The sequence below is a fragment of the Dermacentor albipictus genome, chromosome 8 (assembly GCF_038994185.2).
Source record: "Dermacentor albipictus isolate Rhodes 1998 colony chromosome 8, USDA_Dalb.pri_finalv2, whole genome shotgun sequence".
NCBI classification, from domain to species: Eukaryota; Metazoa; Arthropoda; class Arachnida; order Ixodida; family Ixodidae; genus Dermacentor; species Dermacentor albipictus.
In genome coordinates, this window is record NC_091828.1 from 122,611,539 (window position 1) to 122,633,489 (window position 21,951).

The window sequence follows — 21,951 nt, forward strand, 5'->3', positions numbered from 1 at the left end:
GGAGGTCAACCAGACGCATGTCCGGTTGGCTACCCTACACGGGGGAAGGAGCTTATGGGATAAAAAGAAAGAAAGGACAGGGAGGGAAGAAAGTACTCTCAGTGTGAACAGGTGCGGTTGTCTATCACTTCACGCCTATAATGGGTCACTGAGGCAGGTCAGTCGATTTCATGGATCGTAGCCATGCCCGCGTCGCTTTGTGCGTATTGTCAATCACATAAGCAATGTTTTCTTGTATATGGGCAGACAAGCGACGATGGCTCGAATGGAGTTTTTGTCGAAAATAAGGGAAAATAATATAGAAACGGCTATGCTTTGTACCGACGGCTTCGTAACGATAGTAAAGGAGACAGAAAAATAAATGCAAAGAAAACTGATATTTTAGGCGCCGTAAAACTTCATAACGTTGCGACAAATTATGAAATGTCCTTCGGTTTTGCATAATACATGGCCTTCGAGACATCTATGGTGCGTTGTTGCAATAGTGCGGTGATTTTTAATCTCAAAGTTCGTACGTTTGCCGTTTGCGAAGGTGAGTTAAAGCCACCAAAACCAATTCGAACAACATGTAATTTAAAACGAGCAGTTCTGAATATCATTTGGGTGTAAATTATCTTTGTTTATGAAATGATCAAAACGAACCTAAAAGCGACGTTAGCGCCACATTAGGAAGTGCGGAGATAGTCGTAAACAAGCTCCCGCGTTTCTTCTTCTGGCACTTCCGGTATTAATGGCGTTCGATTGAAAGAAGCAGACGAGCCATGGATGCCTCCCGCCGGGGCATATATGACGCTGCCCTGATGGGCATCTTGTCCAACGAAGGTCAAATATATCCGTTCCTAGATGCCATCTTCGATTTCCTTTATCGCCGGTGAGTAATCGATCTGTTACACACCCTCTGCTAGAGTCCGCCGATTACGGCGCGCGGTCGAAGGCTGCGCAGATCCGCATCCAAGTATTGAAATTGGCAAACAGCTCGTATTAAAGACATTGCGCTCAATGATCACATCTGCTAACAACATGCTAGCGAAATGGAATGACAGCTGTGTGGGATGGCGGCACTAAAATGTAACTTTGCGACGGTGTTGTATCTACTGAAGCAGCATTCCTAATCGACTGGTTGCTTTAGGTGCAGAGGCGATCTCTTCTTTTCCTCCAAGGTGAACTAGTATTTTCGACTTCTTACGAATAGTCTACGCACTCTGCTTGTATAGACATAACATAAGCTCCTAAATTGGCCCGATAAACGCGTTCTTTCATCACTGCTTGATCACCGCGCGGCTTTGTTTACACTGCAGACGACGATTGGCACCGTACTGACTCGCGAGATCTCGCGCGAGCACATGCGTTCGATCGTCTGCTGCCGTGTCTCGTGCTTTAGTAGGTAGTAGATGACGTACTCAATTTTCTATATTCTCGCATCGTCACCAATGGAGTTGGCTTTGTACGTTACTAGCGCATGCTTAACCGGTGTCTACGTGGTACTTTCAGGTTTTTTTTTTTTTGCCAACTAATGTCACATTATTGTAGCTGACTTGCAATACATGTTGAATGGAAAGGTGGCCTTGATAAAGTCGCCGAAGATATTAAGGAACCATGCCTTTGTGATTGATAACTGCTTGGTTGAATGGAGAAAAGAAAGGGGAAAAATTGAAATAAGTGCAGTGAAACATAATTCCTGGACGCATGCATTATGATCTCGTGTGATTAATCACATGAGAGATAATATTTATACGTTCCAAGTAGTTGAACAGCTGATCGCTTACTACAATCTCTCTAACAGACAAGCGTTAACATTTTTCTCCCAAATAAATGCCATATGTGTAAGGTTAATGCCAGAAAATATCTAGGGCCTTAAGCCTTTTTATACCATTATACGTTATATTGCTGTAGATGCACACTTTTCAGGACATTAAACGTTGCAATAACAAAAGATGCAGTGAACTCCATAAGTTTCACAATGCTAATATATATCACAATGCTAATCTATATATATATATATATATATATATATATATATATATATATATATATATATATATATATATATATATATCAAGCAAAATTTTACAAAAGAACACTAAAAATATTAGTAAACATGCGCTTTACGTTGAATATATATATCTATAAGCTTGCTTCAGAAATCTTTCACCGGTGAAAGGCCTGCAGCCATAACTGCAAACATTGGCAGCGAGAGTACGCATTCGAAGGCCAAATGGGCTGTGAGCAAGCTCTGCGCTTCAAGTTGCATTGAGATTTCATGCCATTAAGTATGTCCAGGCAGCACTGCGTGAATGGCATTAAACTTTTAAGGCATTAAACAAGTAATTAACTAATGCCTGTGGGGCATTAGTATTAATCTTGCTGAACACTATACAGCCTCTTAATATAAAGCCCAGCGTTCGACAGAAATAAGTGCTCTAGCCTACTCAGCTAAGTAATTATATTAAAGGACATATACTGCCATTAGTAAAGCGTTCGAAGGTTTCAATGCACAACAGATCTCATTTGTGTTCTTTCGTTTATTGCATTTCTTGTGCAGTACTGACTTCTACCGAATCAAGTCCTCTCCCTCCGACAAGCTTGGATTTTCTCCAGGTGTCGCAAGGCGCATAGTGAGAGCGGTAGGTGTATTCGGAGTTGTCCTTATGTGCATATTGAAACGTAGTAAAATGAAAAAAAAATTAACGCAACTCAGAATTTTATTGCTTTATACAAGACACGCCTGCAAGGGCGTGCATGGATTTAGTGTTTCAAATTTTTCAAAAATGTGCTTTTAACAAGATAATTGAGGGGTGACTTACGAACATGCTATCGCTACTAAAAGCGAACTGCAACAAAATTTCAGATTACACCTACTAAAAAGCCTAGGTTCAGGTAGTAGAAAGTTCTTTAATTCTTTACTAGTAACAAATTTCGAATCATTCAGCTACGGTTAAAGCTGTATAAAACAAAGGGCTAGAGTTAAAATTACACAAATTATTTCACTATAGTTAAATTTAAGCCAGTATCTCTGGAATCCTCTTTGAACTAAAAGGCCTGTTTGTGCATAAAACAATGCAGACACAACTGGTTTATTATTATTTTAAATGTGTTTGATCATTCAGCGATTCAGTACAATTGTGCTTCAGTTTTTTCTTGTGCAATTCCACCATCGTATTCTCTATTGATCACTTCAGGGATACCTCTTCACATATGTGTGACCTAACGACCAGTGTGACATGATCATTGACATGATACATGCCCTGTTCACTGGTTTATCCAGCCAACGCGTACTGGAACGCCAACACAACACTCTCTGCTGCCCTTGAACCTATTCAAAATCTCGGTGCTCATTCTATTATATCAAAATATTCTCGTTGTACCAGTGTTTCATTCACAAAGAGTGGATTGCCTTACCTGAGGTTTCACAGCACCCATACAATTCTCTCGCCTTTATCTGTACCACAACATCTATCAATATAATTCCATTTGCAGAAGTGTTCGTTTTCCTCATGTCACGAATGCATCATCGCACTTGAACCATAGCTTGATAGTCGGTGCTGTTTTGCTGAATTATTATGTATAAGAAATGCTTCAGCTTCAAAACCAGCAGTGAATGACACAACCTATTCGCCTTCAACCCCGATATCACCAACATCAAGAGCTTCAAAACTGCCATTCATTAAGTCATGCATTAATACTGTAAAGTAAGCAATATCGCTTCAGACAAGGAAAATCCTTTTTAGTGTGCAGAATGTACAAGGAAGGAAAGAGGTGACAGGACAGAGTGCACTCCCACCCTGTCCTGTCTTTTTTCTTCTTCTTTTTTTTCTTTTCATTCTGCGTTGCGCACCCTAAAAATGATTTTCCTTGCATGAAGCAATGTTTCATCAAATGACCAAAGCAGCCACCCATTTGAAGTAATATTACCATTATCTTCTTACTGCAAAGTATTTTGTAACTCCCCACTCCTCCTTCATGTGAAGCTCCCGCGCATTGAAAATATGTCTAATAACTAAACGGATAAAATTATTACCATATTTACTCGAAAATAGGTCAAACACTAATATAGGTTGGCCCTTGTGTATTGAACTCACCGTGAAATAAAAAACAGTATTGTTCGAATATAGGTTGACCCATATCCCTAATTATTACCTTTATTTACCATAAGCATTGGCTTCTGAACCTTCCTTGTTGATGCCGCAAGTGGCATCCATGTTGGCACTGCTGGAGAAATGCCAGAGGCATACTCATAGCTGTCAAGTTCATTGGATATGCAGCATTTCTTAATGCCAGTCTGGATAATATCCAGGCTAAATTTACAAGGGTCACGATAGAGGAACTCTGATAGCTCGGTACTTTGCTAGCTTGGTTCGCGGATAACAGCTCATCTTGAATCACATTTACGAAAGAAACAAAGGACATGACCTATATTCAAATAAATACAGTATATACCTGAAAGTGATTGTCCGAGGAATGCGCTCTAAGAGAAACTTGCTCCCTTAGGGGCTTATCTTGTTTCCAATCAATAATCATCATCTATCCTGCCTGCTTTTCCTTCTTTAATGCATGCCGAGTACTTTCAGGTTGTAAATGGTATGTGTGTATTAGTTTGACATGGTGTTAGACAGGAAAGTTGCAAGTGCCAAATCTTGAAGAAAGGAAATGCGCACCAGAAGGATGATGATTACCCTGTGGGGATAATTTAAGCTCCAAAAGATGCAAATGTTTTTTAGAGGGCTTTAGTGCGATACAACTTTTGTGCAATACATTTGTGTTGTGATACATAAGTTTAGTGCTATACACTGGTGCCTAACTTCCCCATCTTTACAGGCCTTCGAGTCGTACAACAAGCTTGCAAATGAGGCCCAAAAGAAGGCAGGCCCTGCTGCCCCGGTCATAACCCAGCCTGAAGGTTCGTGCATAAATCTGCTCACTTACGAGCATTGGATAAGGTTAGGACTAGTACCGCGGGCTTAAAGTGCTTCTGTGCCATGCTGTTATTCCGAAATCTGGCCAGAAGTGGCCAAATTCTTTTTTACTCTGGAATCCTTTATGAAAAACAGTGTACAATGCAATACAATGTCATTCATTTGGATACGCACATACGTAAAATGTGCCGATTCACCTGAGCACATTGCGCTTGTTTGGCAGATCGGGCAATTCATGGGGTTAGAGCGTACAGTTTACACTTTCACGGAGAAAAATATTTTGTGTACTATATGTAGCACTAGCATTTGGAAAAAATGGAAAACAACGCAATGGAAAACGAACAACTCACTCAACATCCACTGAATGAACATCAACAAAACAACTAAATTCAAATAAGAAAAGTGAAAAAATTTTCTCGGGTAAGGAAAAATTTCAGATAATTTATATGGCAACTACAGTACATTATTTTTTTTTTGTGGGCAATGTTTTAAGCATTTTTTGTTGAAAATCTTTACCATTTATAGGAAATTTAAAGCTTCATAGTGCTGTAGTACAAAGATATGAAACTTGAAAAGTGTCATTGTATGAGGAAACTAAAAGTGCTAAAAAATATGAAGTATAGTCAAGAAGGTGAGCTGATCCTTGACTGCTTTCTCCAGAAATGCGAGAGCGAAACCAGCCTGCCCATCTCACAGAAGTGTACTCGATCAAAAATAAAGCGAAGTTGATCGTGACAGCGCATTTGGAACCATTTAAAGGTGCTTTCAGGACAACTGCTGTATTTGATTGAATCTAAACCAACTTTTATACTAAGCCAACAAGCAAAAGGTTAAATTATTTACTGTGACATTTTTTACTTCACTAATTGATTTCAGTAACCGTAAGGTGGATGCGTTGGGGCATCACAATACATTGGCTTTGTCTGTTTGTGTGATTGCTGCAGCTGGCGCAAGCAAGTGTAGCATCAATATGCGCATGTACAACTCTTGTTTACTGCTTTATGAGCAACATCATCATACCCTAACCTTATTGCTATCACAATGTCAGTAAGTTTTGCTCTGTGTCATGACATCACGTCATTTAGTGTTGCTAGGTGTGGCATTTCGAGGCCAGCCTCATTATCAAATTAAGATATCTTACAAGTGTTTCCCAGCCTTCACACTTCCTAGGTGTCATTACATGTGAGAAGCATGCAGTACAGTTTTTAGAACTACGGAAATAGGTGTCTTAAGATTCTTTTAAATGTGTTGCTGTGTGTTGGCAGACAACATAATGTTTCCTGCACATGCGTACAAGTACTCCATACTGTAGGAGAACATTTGAGCTTTTAATGGCCAATTGCAGTAAAACTTTGGACTACGTGAAAAGTCTAGCTTCAAATAGTTCATTTAAAGCAGCCTCGCTGCAAAATTTTACATTCTAATTAAGAGTGGATGCATTATGAAAGGCTCGCAGAAATATAATTTTTTTATCACTAAAACTAGCTAAATGTCTAGCCATCACTGCTTGCCTTAAATGAATAGAACCTAGAATGTTGAAAACTTGGGGCACTGCCAGGGCATGACCTTCGAGATTGGGTAGCACTTGAGGCACACTGAAGATCTCAGAGGCCATGTTAAATGATAAGCTGAACAAATTAGTAAGAATTTATGGTACGAAAAGGCAGACCTACAGTATGCCAAGAGGTGGGAAGAACAGGAATGACAACACAGACATCGACTAGGAGGTGAAAGGCAATGTGAGTTACAGTCGCAGTGCACGCTGTGTGGTCAATTCAATATTCAAAGCACCCACGCTTCGAGAGCAAACACATTGCGTGCATACATTATGCACATGCATGTGTGTGGAAGGGCAGCATACTCCTCATTCTTCTTGGCCTTCTGCCAAGCACAAGTGGCTTATTCAAACTACTCAAGTTTTGCGTCAGGAAATTCGTAAAGTACAGTGTGCACATGAGCTACTGACATGATAGCTTCAGATTGTAATTTGAATATGTGAGAAAACATAATTCTGTAATGAGGAAAATCAACGACAAAGCCTCAATCGGAGGACAAATATTCACGTGTATGTCAAAAAAGGTATATGTGGGATAACCTTGAGACATTCATGGCAGAATACCCAAAACAGGTCCATGTGGGATATGCTTGGGACATCCATAACAGAATATCCGGAACTAGATGTCCAGCGGATGTCCTATTTGTATACAAAATGGGGCATGGTCATTGGGACATGATTCGGATGTGTCATGGACAAAATGTTTTTGCTGGGAAGTGCTGGGTAGGCAAGAGTGCAGGGATAGATTAGGTGTCAGCCCCAAGAGGCATGGTCAAAAGCTAGATGTGGCATCCACTGCAGAATTCCATGGTGAGGTGAGTACATTGCTAGGTACTCGTCTTCACCATGAATTAGCCAAATGAATACGCGTAACAAAACTATTTACAGGATGTATTTAAACAGAGGGAGCATTAAGAGAGACAGAAGAGAGCATAGCCAGGCTGTGTCGAGTTTTCGTAGTCTTCGCAGTGGTCGACATTCCCTTTTGTCTTCACTTCACCGCAACAGTATCAAGAAACGAAGTTATGCAAATAAATGTGGTGAGGCATATCTTATACGTTTAAACTTTCTGATCCACTGATGGAGCTCATGACTGCTAACATTACTGAATAACTTGAACCACTAAGAGAGGAGAACAGTCTCAATTTTATTTATTTTCTTCTTAACCTTATGTTAGCCCTCGACCTCAGATTAATATATTTACCCACTTTGTCAACGAGGCACACACAACATTGTCGAGCCCATCTTATGACTTTTTTCCATGCGCAGTATCTTAATTGTAACTAAGCCTTACCTGTGATAGTTGGGTCTTGTTATAACAAAGTTACATCCAACACATTTGTACTTTTGGTATATCCGATATTCATTATAAGCACACACCTATTGAACATTAATATAATCAAGATTTATATTTCCTTTGTTATAACCGATAATTCGTTATATCTGTGTTCACTATATTGAGGTTCAGGGGCACATATAGCTTAAAACTTTGTTTATTTCCTCATATGCAGAGCACTGATGTCATGTTTGTTGTTGTATTTTGTTCTTATTTGTAAGTTTTACATGCCTCTCCTGCTTAGACCATACTGCAGTCCACAAGTATGTCTCAAATGACTGAAATAACTTGGGCTAACTAAAGTTTTGTTGCGATTGGCGTTGGCCACGGGACGTTCACTGTGCTCTCTTGGTCTGCGTTTGCAGAGTTGCTCCAAATCGCCACTGAGGTTGAAGTTGAGACCACCACCTCAGACGATACGCTTGAATCAACTACGAGTGAGAGTGTGGCAGCTGAACCGGTGGAGACCGTTGCCACCGCCGCAAAGTCAAAGTCCCAGTGCTCGCAGAAGGGAGACGCTGGCAACATCGAGCCCACAGAAAACGGCAAGGCGGATGGCCCCAGCATCAGCGCCCCAAAAGCAGGCGATGAAAATGGGGATCCTGACTATGATCCGTAAGTTGCGCTCACGTATGATTTTGTAAACCCTCATAAACATTGTAACAATTTAACCTGAGCAGCGAAGAGGTGTACATCGCATTTGTCCGCTTTGGATGCTCTAGCATGCAGTTTACAGAACTGCTTTATATATCTATTTTGGATGCAGGATTAGAGATTCATAAACTTTATGCTTTCATATTGTTTTTAACTTAAACCGATTGTCTGCAATTTTTGTAACTTGTGGCCCTAAATCAAGCTGCTTTTTTTTCTCACTTTCTCTTTTATATGCAAAAAATGGCATTAAAATCAGTTCAGTAGTTGTCTGATATGAGAGCATTTCAGCGTTCCGATTGTAGTTGAACAGTGAAACAGTGGTTGGCAACAAGCTAAATGCCCCGCCAAACATTACACCTTTAATTTTTCTATCTATTCCTTATTGCATAACCCATAGCTTTCTTTCAGGCCTGGGGGAATAGTAGTTTCTAGGGCTGAATCTGATTGAATATTAAATCCCTTTTATATAATTAACGACCATTCTTCTCCTCAATAACATTAAGCAATCATATCCCGGTATTCACAGTGTTAGCAAGTTTCTGTCACTACACAGCACATTATGAAGCTAGTAGTACTGAATAATGTTCAGACGTTATGCAGTCATGCATTTTCACATGAAGTGTAAGAAGGTGGTTTTTCAGGGCCAGTTAGCATCTCTATTTGCCATTAAAACTAAACTGGAAATGTACATTGTCTGTGGTAGTGTCAGAGAGAAATTAAAAAAAAGAAAAGCTGACTTTTTAGTGGAGTCCTGAAAAGTGTGTAGATGTATGCGCACTGTCTTAAGCACATTTGTGAAAAACTTGAAAAATGAACGTGAGTGCGTAGCCTTCAGGCTGCATGCATGAGTCCCAGCTGCAGGTATCACAGGAACCGAGCGAGGTATGTTTGTAGTGTGACGTCATGACATGTTCACCTCCTGTTTAATGAAACCAAAAACTGGTTCGTAGAAACGAGTACAGTCAACTCCTGCTAATTCAACCCTCACGGGACCACGAGATTTGGTTCAGTTATTCTAAAGGTCAAGTTAACAAATGGCAGCAAAATTAACAAATTCAAATCTGTTTCTTTTTTTTCTTTTTTTGCTTCAAAGAGCCTGTAGTGTCAATTTGTTTCTTGCTCTTGAAGTGCCACTCAAACAGCATAAGGCAAAGAGTGCCGGCATGTTTAAACATGTGCTCAGTACGACACGGCACAAAACAAGTGCCAACAGATCGCTTCACGGGTAGAAGGAACCACTGAAAAGTGTGAAAAGTGTGAAATTTGAAAGAGTTTGACACCTAGGGAAAAGCAGCCTCATCTGCTGAATTTCTTGCATTTTTAAGCTTATGGTAACCACTGCACGCCTAAGAGGGTGTGGGGAAGTGGTTCAATGGGGATCTAAATAACCGAAGCAACATGCTTTTGAGTTCAAACTGGACGAGTTTTTCTTCCATAGCAATGTACGGTTTCTCGCCAAGACACTTAACTGCTTTCAGATTAGGTGAACAGTCGAGTGAACGGGGGTCGCCTGTATCATAGTAAATTATTTAGAAAGCAAACCAGCACTTGCCAGTATCTTTCTTAAGGTTTAGAGGGTTAGGACCTTCATTGAACCTAATAACATGCCAAGGCAAAAGTGCCATGCCATTTCTCCTTTGGTGCCCTTGTCTGTTGTCGATGTACACTCCTTGTCAAAAATTTACAGGCTATGTTGCCTGCAACAACGAGTCTGTTTAAAGCAGTTTAAAGAAATCTCTGTAGCATGCAATAAGTTTTAATGCCCTCTAGAATGAAAGGAACCCTCATACTCATGATCCAGAGGTCTGTGTTGTCAGGAGCACCGCAGGTACTCAAGTAGACAGCCAAGCGACATACATGGCGCAGGTGTGTAGTGACCCGTATTGCTCTTTTTGCAACTTCTTATGCTACTGCAAGCTTGTAAAGGGCACGTAAAGCATTTGCAGTACATCTTCAGTGTGCAGGCCAAGTTTCAGAGCCATCCCGAGAGCTACAATGGTGCCATCCGCGACAACTACTGCTGGAGCCAGAGCATTCGAGACCTCGATGTCCGAGTCAAGGTACGGAACCTCTGAACAGATAGCAGGACACGTCTCCAGATATAATGATAGTTGGCTGTTGAACTGCAGACAGAAAAAAAAACAAAATGTTTAGAATATCACAAGTAATTTCTAAAGATGAAAGAGTTACTGCTAAAGTATCGTCCAAATTTGGTAAACCACACACTGTCTTTCAAAGGAAAACTAATAGTAATGGTAATAAATATGCTACACTAGCTACTCAAAATATGCATGCACAGGCAGTTTAAGCACTCTAGGGGACACAGTTTATGCAACATAAAATAAAGTTGTGAAGCAAATAATTAGCAAAAGCTTCTTAACTTTTCTGCTATTACGATTATAGTAAAGGGTTATATTGGAAACATCAAAAAAGTTCGGCAGCATGTTACACTCCTGTAACACGTGAAGGCGAAAGCCTGCTGCACACTTGGTAATGCACCGCATTGCATCGTTGCATTGCTGCTTTTGCAGTATGGCTTCTTTGGCTCGCCTTGTACGCTTAGCTGCAGCTTCGTGCACTCGTATAGCGGGGTCAGACTCGTGTCAACAATGTTTTTCTTCGACATTGTGTTGCATCCTCTCAGCACGGGATTGAAACATCTGCTGTTCTGTGTGCTGTATGGGTGATTTCAATGAATGTATGCACTGTTTGCTTCACTTTGCTAAGCGCTTGTAGCCTCAGCCCTACGGGGGTGTGAGCAATTGCATTTTTTGCTTGCTACCGAGGATATGAGCCATTGAGAAGGTCACATGTTTTTTTTTTACCACTCGACTAGGTGCCGCATTTCTGTGCCTTGTATGCATGATTCCAGTAGATCTGTACACTGTACACATCAGTTTGCTGAGTGCTTGTAGCCTCTGCATTAAGAGAGGGATAAGCCATTGCATTTTTTGCTTGCTCGGGGGGGGGGGGGGAGTATGAGCCATTGCTGATGATGATAGTTTTTGTACCATTGGACAAGACGACGCGTTTTTTTTAAGGACATCGGGCATATGAGTCGCTTAAGGCTCTCGCCTTAATAAGACAATCATATTTAAACACAACTTCACTTTGTTTCTTTCTCACGGAGTGCTTCTCTTCCGAAACACTCATCAAATTTGACACTCAGTTAGCTAATTTTGCATTCAGGGATGTGGATTTCAACACGTCAAGCCCTCATTGTGATTTGTAAATATCTTGAAACAGGAGCATTCCAGGTGAAACAAAATGAATTTATCTTTGTATATGAGTGTCTTAATATTTCAAATTTAAACATATTACCATAATTATGATTGTGGGAAGGTTATTAATAAGTTCTTGTTAATTATGCATTAGATTGCTCTAATTGTTGGTCAATATAATCTCTGCCAAAGCTCACAAACCACCTGCGCAAACAGAATTTGTTAGCTTTAGCTTTTAGTTTAATTTTGAAGACTATATTCAAAGGCATCAACATTTATTTACCCAATTGAAATGTGGCGGCCTCACGGTCGCACAGCAGCAGCCAGGCACCCTTTCCCCTTTTGATTCGATAAAATATTATCGCGGAGTGTGCGGGAAAGGGAAGTGGTGCGAGGGTGTGCAACCGAGCCGTTGAGGCTGAACGAACACAAAAATAAAGTGAGTTGTTGCTTGTTCTTGAGGAACGCATCACTCGCTTCTTTCTGCTGATTTCCAGCCAGGCTCGCTTCCCAAACTACAGAAATATCAAAATAAAAAAATTCCTGTGGTTATAGTGCTACAGTGAAATGGTCTATAATGTATTGGGCTGAAAAAACGATCAGTGATGATTGTCAGTGATGATTGTATAAACAAATAGCCAAAATCTTCTAGAAACTTATTCACATTAATAAAAGAATCATGTGCATGAAGGTGTGTATTTGTTGCAATGAAAATATTTAGGTAGCGTTGTTTTATTCTGCAATTCTATAGAGAGCAGAGCTGTTAACCAGCACATCTGTGGCAGCTCTAACAAACACAGCACGACAGCATGTGCGTGTTAAAGAGGTATAACAGTTGGCGTTTTGCAATGAACACTTGATTGCATCATGAGTGCCGCGCCCTTTGCACCGGCATCCTTGCATCAGTGGTGAAAGACCGACCACCACAAAAACGGGCGAAAATGTAAAAGAAAGAAAGCTTCTCGCTTTAACAAATGTTGAGGACAGTGTTTTCTTAGAGAAGCTATGCCAAATCATACAGGAAATTCATATAAAGAAACCCACGATTTTCACTGTATGACTGCCCTGCCAAAGTCTGCTGTCATAATTTCATCGTGTCCAACCCCAATGCTCGTGCTCCTCTATTAGGTCGGCTCTGACGTGACGTCGCGAAACCAGGTCCGAGTGACCATTCACCCCAACCACCTCAAGGTGGAGCTGCTGGACCTCGTGACAAAGACGTGGGCGGTGCACGTTGATGACGACCTGCACTCCCGCATCAAACTCGACGAGTCCATCTGGACCCTGGTGCCCGGGGACCACGTACTGGTGAGTGCAATGCGAGTTATACTGGAGCTCTTCCCCAACTGTGCTTCAAGTTGTCACAGTATGCATTTATGTTTTCTATTAACTGCATAATGCCTACTGTCACTGTGCACCTTTGCACGTCTGCCAACCTGCAAAATTTCAAGTTCGTAATGATCCCCTGGATTCATCCCTGTCCACGCCCTCTCCTAGGGGCGCGGGAAGAATATTAATTTTCTTTTTCTGTGCTGCCTTCTTTATTCCTTGCTTCATATTCTGCTTGTCTGTCCAGGCACCTACAAATTGTCACATGCCTAGTTGCACGTGCCCAAGTTGTCTATTTAGGCGCATACCCACTGTTGCAAAGTGGCATGGAAAAATTTACATACAAACATACTGAAAAGGGAGTGCATGAAGTTCCCAAAGAATGCTAATCGCATCAAGAGAGCTCTAGAAGTTGACCAATGGCGTAACTAAACCCTGTGCTGTCGCAATCCAGCTCCATTTTACACGTTCACTTAGTCATGGGGAAACCAGCACTGAACCTACGCATGCCAACAGCAGTGCCGGAACAAGCCGCCTGACGTATGGAGGAGACACTTTTACGTAGCAAATTGTGAAATTTCACTGCTTATCTTGAGGAACATGCGTCCCATTCTGAGCTGATTGAGCACTGGCGTGTTAAAATGTCGGAGTGCATGCACCCTTTGCAGTGTGCATGGCCGTGGACAGAGCTTGGCTAGAGGCATCGAGCTAAAGCAAAAGTTGGTACAGGTGCACATCTGTTATCGTCCTGAAAATTTCATGCCATTTCCATGGCCTACATACCAGATGGTGTCGCCATATTCTATTTGTGCACTCAACTACCATAGCACCTCCTGGTTCCACGTAGACCAAAAAAATTTTTTTTTAAATCTTTGTTGTTCAAATTACAGCTCTGAAAACCTGTACATATGTGTCGTTTTAAATCCTTGTTTCGCATATGTGGCACACATTTTCCAATTTTACAGCTGTTCAGAGCTGTTAGCAGAAGTTCACCTCTGTCATGTTGCCACTATTGACTGCAGCTTTGTTTGTATGTACGGTCTTTGTCAAGAGTATAGGGCCTCATTTCCCCTGACTGCGAGTCTGACTGTGGACAATGCAGTCAAAGACAGTGCAGTCACAGACTACAGGGACACGAAGGAAAAAAATTGTCATGCTGCATTTTGAAAGATTACGATTCCGTAATAACAAATTTGTCATTTATAGCAAGAACAGAACTTTAGCAATTGAGAAAATTACAAAAAAAGAAATGGAAAATCATAGTGGCGCCACCTGTAGTGTACTGTGGTAACTCTCATATATGAGTGCGCAATGTGTCATGACCTGCGAGATTTGCTGGTACCGGAAAATGAAACTTAATGCACGCTGCCGATGACATAGGCACGCTTGTGCTGCAGGGAAGCTGCCTTGCCGGACGCCTACTCCTCACGATCACACTTGCCTTGCGGTTTTTCTTGTTCACATAGGATGTAGCAGCCAGGGAATGTGTGTTGTATTGAACGTTAATGCTGAAAGGTTGTGTTTTTCGTGAAAGTATTAACTGTCAAACAAGAATCACTACTGTATTCGATCATTTTTTGTGTCATCGATCGCGAACGTTGGCTCCAGGAAATCGTACAAAATGGGATTGCATCAATGAAGTTCTACTATACTTACAAACGAACAATCTGTCAAACTAGCGTGACTGAATATTTTCCTTTAGTGTCCCTTTGAGGAAGTTTCTTCGGTATGCCATGGGGTCACAACGCCTGTAGGAATGAAAAAAACTTGCATACTAACTGTCAAAGTGCCTGTATTGTAAGGAGCGCCAAGGAAACTGCACCACGCAGCCGGACGACATAAGTAATAAAGGCACAGAGTAGTCTGTATTTTTGCAAGAGCCCTTACATTTTACGAGCCCACCGCTTTTATCGAAATGCCATTCATCAACTTCTTGTCCTTGCGTTTTCGTCACAATGAGGGTTCACTTTGTACACCACAAGTGCCTGGTCCGATTCCAGGTGAACTTGGAGAAGGCCACCGAATTGTGGTGGGACCGACTGCTCGTGAACGAGCCCAAGATCAACATTCGTGCCATCGACCCGACCAAGCCCTTCGAGGACCTAGACCCAGAGTCTCAAGCCAAAATCCAGGAGCTGACTTACAACAACCTCCTCAAGCAGGCTGGGCGCAAGACTCCCCAGGAAGAGGTTCGGTGACCCCTTTCCTCCTCTTATATCCCTTTCAGTAGTGCCGTTCACTCACTTTTGCATACATATGTAAATTGGCATTGCCAATACTCTCCAGCATAAGGCTTCCTGCAAATGTTACCCTAGGGAACTCTGGTGCCGCCATCGTTTAGCTACCATGGGAAGTACATGGATTTGTCCGATTTCTGTGCTTGTGGCTTGAAACATTCTTGTGACGTTATTTATTGCGCTTCCTCTTTCAACATTTCCATGCACTCACAGTATTCTAAAGAGCGCAAGGAAATTTGTCTCTTTGCACATGCGTAATCATTGTGAATTGTTGCATTTGTAAGACAGTATGCTGTTGAAAACAACAGATTTGTAAAGCTAAAAAAATTATGTGGTTTTTTGTGCCAAAACCACAATTGGATTATGAGGCATGCCGTGGTGGGGGACTCTGGATTAATTTTGACCACCTGGAGTTTTTTTATGTGCTCCTGAAGTACATGGGTGTTTTTGCATTTTGCCCCCATCAAAATCCGGCTGCCATGGCTGGGATTTGATCCCCCGACCTTGTGGTTAGCAGTGCAACATCAAAGCTACTGAGAAATCATGGCAGGTCTCAATTCACGAAGTCAAAAAGCCGTTAAATGTCAAAGAATGAGGTTCTGGCAAATCCATTTATACTACCCGTTATTCCTATGCTGGTGGAACCGTTGCACTTGCAGCTTCCTTCCGGTAATTTTTGTGGGAAACACTGTGCCGTCCCATGGTGACAAGGATAAAAAATATGATGAACCGACCCCAGCTACTATCCAAGAATACATTTAGCATGGTTTGGCAGGTGGCTATTTGTGGCACTGTTGCACCATGTGTTACGGGTGGCGCTCCCCTTACCATCGTGTCTTACCCGTATGCGAGAGCAAACCGCTACTTTGAGTGGCACTTCCTCGAGGACCAATTCGAAACCTAGCACAGTGCCTGCGACCTTTAGGCGCAGCATCTCAAACGACAGTGTTTGCGTTGTCGCCCAGGAGCACAGCCTCTCAAAATGCTACTGGTCATGAGGGAAGAATGCAAGAAAGGTCCTCATGTTCCCATGCCGCCATGCAGTGCCACGCCGTAGTACTGTACTATTGGCACCACATGCCCTGCATGCGGTTACTACTGCTGTATTAGGCTACACTAGCTTCGGGATCTTGAAAATGGTTAGACACTCACAATAAGATTGCTGTTAGAAGTCAAACGCATTGGAACCTCAGACATAGCACTACAAGTAAATTGAATTCCAGTCCTGCATGCCAAACATTGCTGCATGTGACCACTTTGACAAAAGCACTATCCGTGTGTTTGACAGACAGGACTTTTGACGTGTTGCGTTTCGGTAGGAGTGGCAACAGTCATCTTTTCATTATTGCAATGCTTACTTGTTCCAATGCTTTGAGATGATCAGTCAGTTCTCTTATGAAAAAAGGTGACACGAATGATTGCAGACTGAATTGGGCCCAATCGAACCTCTCTGTGGCCAGTGGGTAGCGTGGTAGCTGGCTTGTGCCTACTTGGCCAGACAGTCACCACAAAGTGTAGGAAAGACACAACGAAAGCTTTGCTTTAAAAATAAAATACTAATGTTTGTGAATGGGTTGCTGGTAATGCTTTATCTCAGCAGCTAAGTAGGACATGCTTGGTCACTGATTGCAATAGTAGATCTGTGTTGCTCCCCGTTTAAACTTCGCACCACAAGCCGGCACCATCGACATGGGTGCTCACATTTATGTCACTGGTAACCTTATAATTCTGTAAATACAGTCGAACCCACTTATAATGACCGGTTTTAACAATATATCGGTTATAACAATGAAGTGTTGCTGCACCATCAACTTTTGTATGTTTTCTATGGGGTATTAACCCGCTTACTACAATGTCCTCATGCCACATTATCAGTTATAACGATGAAGTCTGGCTGCTGGTTGTCCCTGCCAAAAGGTTATGGAATGCGAAATCCTTGAAAAGAAGAAGTGATATGCGAGCCACTGCACGATCGCTTGCCACCCCAACTATCGCCAGGCCCTTCTCTCCATGAAAGATGCACGCCAGCCTCACACGCATCTCTACCGTCGCCTTTCCAGCCCTCTGAACACGAATTGGCTGCACCCATTTTGCTCTGCGCAATGCCGCCCTCTGAAACATGCATGGACTGTGCCAACTGTGCTGACAACACTGCTGGCGCTGCTCCCAGAACTGGGTCCTCACAGTTCGTTCTTTATTCTAGGACCCTCATTCTGCTCAATTATGCTAACGGATTAAGTCGCTCGTGCTCGTGTTTGTTCATTGCATTAAAGTCGTTCCTGGCCACGTTGCTTTTCAGCCTCGTTTGACTCGTTGCCGAAATAAAAGATGGCTGATCCACCTGCTGATCATCGGCAATGCACGACGTTGCCGGTGTAAAGAAAGCGCCCTGCTATAGATTTGTAAACAAAGTGCTTCTAACTGATGAGGCAATAGTCGCAAATGTGCTTGCAACGGATAGCGAGAGTGACGGCCACGACGGCAGCGCTGACGCGGTAGGGCAGCTGCCTCAACATTGTCCCCGCTTGAAGTTCTGTAGATGATTCCGTCCCTCGTGGACTTCTTTTTGTGAGGGACCTTCCGCTTCACTACGTGGAGCACCTGGATGCCTTAGAGAAGGATATCGGTAAGCTTCGCGTAAAGCAAGCAAGGCTGACGGAGATGCCGTTTTCTCGTACAAGCCAGTAGGAAGTATTTAGGTGGCAAGATGCTTGTGGCGATCACGTCTCAGCATTTCTTCTGGATTTTTCAAGCTGAGATGCTGCCGCAGCAACCTACCCACATTTATGAAAAGACGCCTTTTGGGGCCACCAAAGCAATGCCTCGGCATAGCTTGTATGTCACTTGCTGCCCGTGACCCCTCTTTGCAGTTGTTATAGCAGTGCCATTCTTGAACTCCAAAAGCCCCGGCTTGTTAACAACACGTAATCGGAGCGCGCAGGAAAGAGAGTTAAACAGTTAAAGGAGTAAACACAATGGGAAAGTGGTGGGAAGGAGAACTGGCTTCCCCGCCATTATAGTTTTCTCGAAACCAGCAACGCCATCCCCCATTTTGATATTTTTTTCATTCAACTCGATTATAACAATGAAATTTTCATGGTGCTTGAATATTGTTATAAGTGGGTTCTACTGTATAGGCAAGCTGAAGCTCTCTTGTGTTTGCATAAATACCGCAATTTCATTTTGTCACCTGCTCTCGCCGACACCTCAATTTTGTATGTCGCATCTGTGCAGAAAGTGGAGAACCTGCTCCGCGAAGCTTGGGACAAGGATGGGTCACCGTTCAAGGGGCAGCCCTTTGACCCCAGCATTGTGAACCTGTCTGGGTGCAACGGCAACATCTGACAACTTCTCTTCTTCGCTTGTGTCGCCATCTTTCAAGTTCCTGACCTTCAATGGTGTGCGTGTGTGTGCGCACACTATTCACGACGACTGCGACACCCTGCGTTGGCCGAGTGGCTCACTGTGAAGTGTCTTTTGCATGCCCAAACTTTGACAGCATCTGACCTACTCATTAAGAACTGACCTTTGCCTACGCATGACAAGAACCATATGTGACCACTGCGCAGTGCTCCTAGATATCAGTGACAGTGCAAAATGTTACCTGAAACCTCGCCAGCAGCAAAAAAAAAAAGGGTTCGAGAAGAGCAGCATTGTGCTGTTGCTGCCTTACAAACTCGGCACACTAGCTCCTCCAGTCTTTCTCAAGTGTGTGTGGTCTACGCAATTAAGGCGTTGGAAAGAATGCCTCCTTGCGACTGCAACTAGTCCTCGCAGTGACAGCCGTTGTTCTCCCAAAACTAAATTATTGCCGTTATTAAAAGTCTGAACAGCGTTTCAAACTTTAATGTGTGCCGAGAAAAGTGATTTAGCAGGGATGCTGCTGCTGCTTCTAAACTTTGACCCCGTTTTGCAAGTTTTCGATACCTCTGGAAAGAACAAAGTGCACTGGCAGCTCGCTCAGTCAAAATAGCTGCATTTCTGACGGGGTCTGCTGCTGTCAACGTGAGAACGATGTGTGAGACGGCATTCTGTCAGGTTAGCCTGGCACAAAGTTCAGCTGTTGGAAGTGCTGTGCAATTTTGCACTGTCATGGTGTCACCAGCAGTTTTCCTTCCACTTCCACTCCTGTGTTTACGGTAGTTTCCTGCCTCAGTTGATGAAGTAACTGCTGGCCGAAATCATGGTGTTTCTCCCTTCATAGCTACCGGAATGCGAGGAATAAGGCACGGCCCACACCTCCACACCACATGTGATCAAGAAAATTCTGTGCATCTGCGTTGTCGTGCAGCGGCAGTGTTCTGAATCTATCACTTTCGAGCATGTGATCACTTTTGCAAGTCATCACTTGGGTGGTGTCTCAAGATCCTTTGGTTCTGTGCAGGATGCATTGGAGCCTATAGGCAACAGCCTTTCTTGCATGCTCTCTTGCGTAGCGTCTCTTCCATAGCACCAGGTCTGCTGTCACCCACACATGCCTGTGGCATCAGGTGCCAAGTCACGCGAAGTCTCTGGAAAGTGATCACGTCCCTTAAAGTGGTTGTTCAAGAATACATACCTGCCAAGTCTCCCGGATTATCCGGGAGTCTTCTGGATTTTGACCATTTATTCTGGTTGTACAGTTAACAAGAAAATCTCCAGGAAATTGCAGTTGTGCCCCGTTTCTATCTGCATCCAGCGCTCTGTCTGGCCACATTTGCAAAAAAATCCAAACCAATCCAATCCAGTTTGAAGTATATGGTGCTTAACATTTGTTAAGACAGACAGACAAGAAACTTCATTTGGTCGCATTGTTAAGAAAGTAGTACGAAAACCCTGCATGCATTATTTCCTTACCACAGCACTGCTATTTACTCTGGCAGGGTTGTTGGGTGCCCTAGCGGCTCTAGTCTCATTCAGTTAGCTAGCGAATGCTGTGTTCCGCAACTAGCAACACTAGAGTCTTCAACGTTCTCCTCGTCGTCAGCCGCTTTGATGTTACATAGGCCTTCTGTCAGTCATGGCTTAAAGCAAGGAGCACAACTTCAAAAAGTACCTTCAAGTATTTTCATAGTAGTACTCAACCGAAGTGACACTGGGTATTTCGTTGATAACACAGAGGAATGCAGAGTGTGAGCGGCAGTTCAGCATTGTGAAAAAGACGAGAACAGAGTTCCGTTCATTCACGTGTGATGAGACAATGACAAACGTCCTCCTTGAAAAATCTCAAAGAAATGAAATTCGATACAATCAAACATACTCTGAAAAAGCTTTGAGCACCCGCCATTATTGCTTAGTGGATTTGTTGTTGCACTGCTAAGCATGAGGTCACAGGATCATGTCCCAACTGCCATGGCAGCATTTTATACAGCCATGCAGCTTGCATTGGACGTACGTTAAATCATCCTTATTCACCCCCATGCCATACCCTTGTATGCCCTGAGGCATTTATTCTCGAATTAAAAAAAAAAAAAAGAGCCCAGGTGGTCAAAATGGATCTGAAGTTCCCCACTACAGCGTGCCTCATAATAAAATTGTGTTTGTGGCATGCAATACTCCAGAATTTAATTAATTATATATTTAAGGAATCTTGAAGGCAATATTAGCAACAAAAAATTGCTTGCAAAAGTGAGACCTTGGTGTTCATGTGGTCATTTGTAAATATGTAAATAAAGGTTTAATCAAGTTGTCCATGTGCAGATGCACTGGGAGTTCTTAAAAAAAGTAGTCGTCGGCAGGTTTGTCTGAACTTGGCAGGTATGAGAATACCATTCCAGGTCTTGGCTTACGGATGCGACGCAAGAAATTTTTTCAATATGCTTTTCGTGCTATACTGTACGTGTTACACCACTTGTGTAAATTCTTTTTTCTTTAGTACTGCAGTGACAAATACGGGCACCAGCAGAAGACGAAGAAGACGACGGTGGTGGTTGGTGCTTGCGCTCGTTCTGCTCAGCCATTGCCCATTTCTGTGCATTCGTATATCATGCAGAGCGCATTTAGCCCGAAACGCGTACTATCAGCACAAACACTTTTTTAAATATCGCTTGGAGTGCTTGTCTGAGAATGCGTCCAAGAGTGAATAAGGGAAAAGTTAGTTATTGAATATGTTAAACTAGCCATCTCAAGATCGGCATTTATTATGCAATTCATTTATGCCCCTCCCAGAAACCTACCCACAAAGGTAGAACAGTGCTGTCTGCGACAGGTGATTTAAAGAGACCAAAATGTGCACATCCAACATGTATGTTGGAATGTGAAGCAAAGCTTTAGTGAAGAGGTTAATTAAATGCTTTACAACTAACTTCAATGCATACTTGTATTTTGTTTACTTTCATGCTATGCAACTTGTAACCTCACGGTATGTTTATTTACCACAAAGGTTACAGCTTTATTGTCACGCAATTCTTTTAAGTTTATGCTCTGCATCATTTGCAAGCTGCGTCAAAGTCCAAGCACCAAATCGGGTGGACACACAATGCGAGACCTAACGCCGCAATGACATGAGGATGAAGCTGACGTACGATGAGTGTCGAGAGAAGAATGGTGACGATGGGTGTATGTACAGCGAAATACGACACATATCAAGCAGCATTTAGGGATTATATACCTCTTGTGTCACAGTGGGACATAGCCATCCTGGAGTACTGGCCAGAGAATGGGTAAAGAAACAAAGAACGGCAAAGAAACAAACACTTGCAAGCACAAATGCTCCTTTACACACAAG

General features: G+C 42.6%; 1 protein-coding gene across 1 annotated transcript; it reads left to right on the forward strand.

Moving 5' to 3' along the window:
* The first annotated feature begins 718 nt into the window (after positions 1-718).
* On the forward strand, positions 719-19,093 carry LOC135913012 (nudC domain-containing protein 3). Its single transcript, XM_065445644.1, has 8 exons — positions 719-871; positions 2,543-2,624; positions 4,816-4,897; positions 8,170-8,419; positions 10,416-10,518; positions 12,808-12,987; positions 15,009-15,197; positions 18,480-19,093. The coding sequence occupies exons 1-8, from the start codon at positions 762-764 to the stop codon at positions 18,588-18,590; spliced, it is 1,107 nt and encodes a 368-aa protein (XP_065301716.1). The 5' UTR covers positions 719-761; the 3' UTR covers positions 18,591-19,093.
* Positions 19,094-21,951: the final 2,858 nt, after the last annotated feature.

Bases quoted from the DNA above. Each gene is read 5' to 3' on its own strand.
- LOC135913012 (XM_065445644.1), top strand. From the start codon at position 762: ATGGATGCCTCCCGCCGGGGCATATATGACGCTGCCCTGATGGGCATC. The intron at 4,898-8,169 runs GTTCGTGCATAA...CTGCGTTTGCAG, and splicing joins GGTCATAACCCAGCCTGAAG to AGTTGCTCCAAATCGCCACT. The intron at 12,988-15,008 runs GTGAGTGCAATG...GTCCGATTCCAG, and splicing joins TGCCCGGGGACCACGTACTG to GTGAACTTGGAGAAGGCCAC.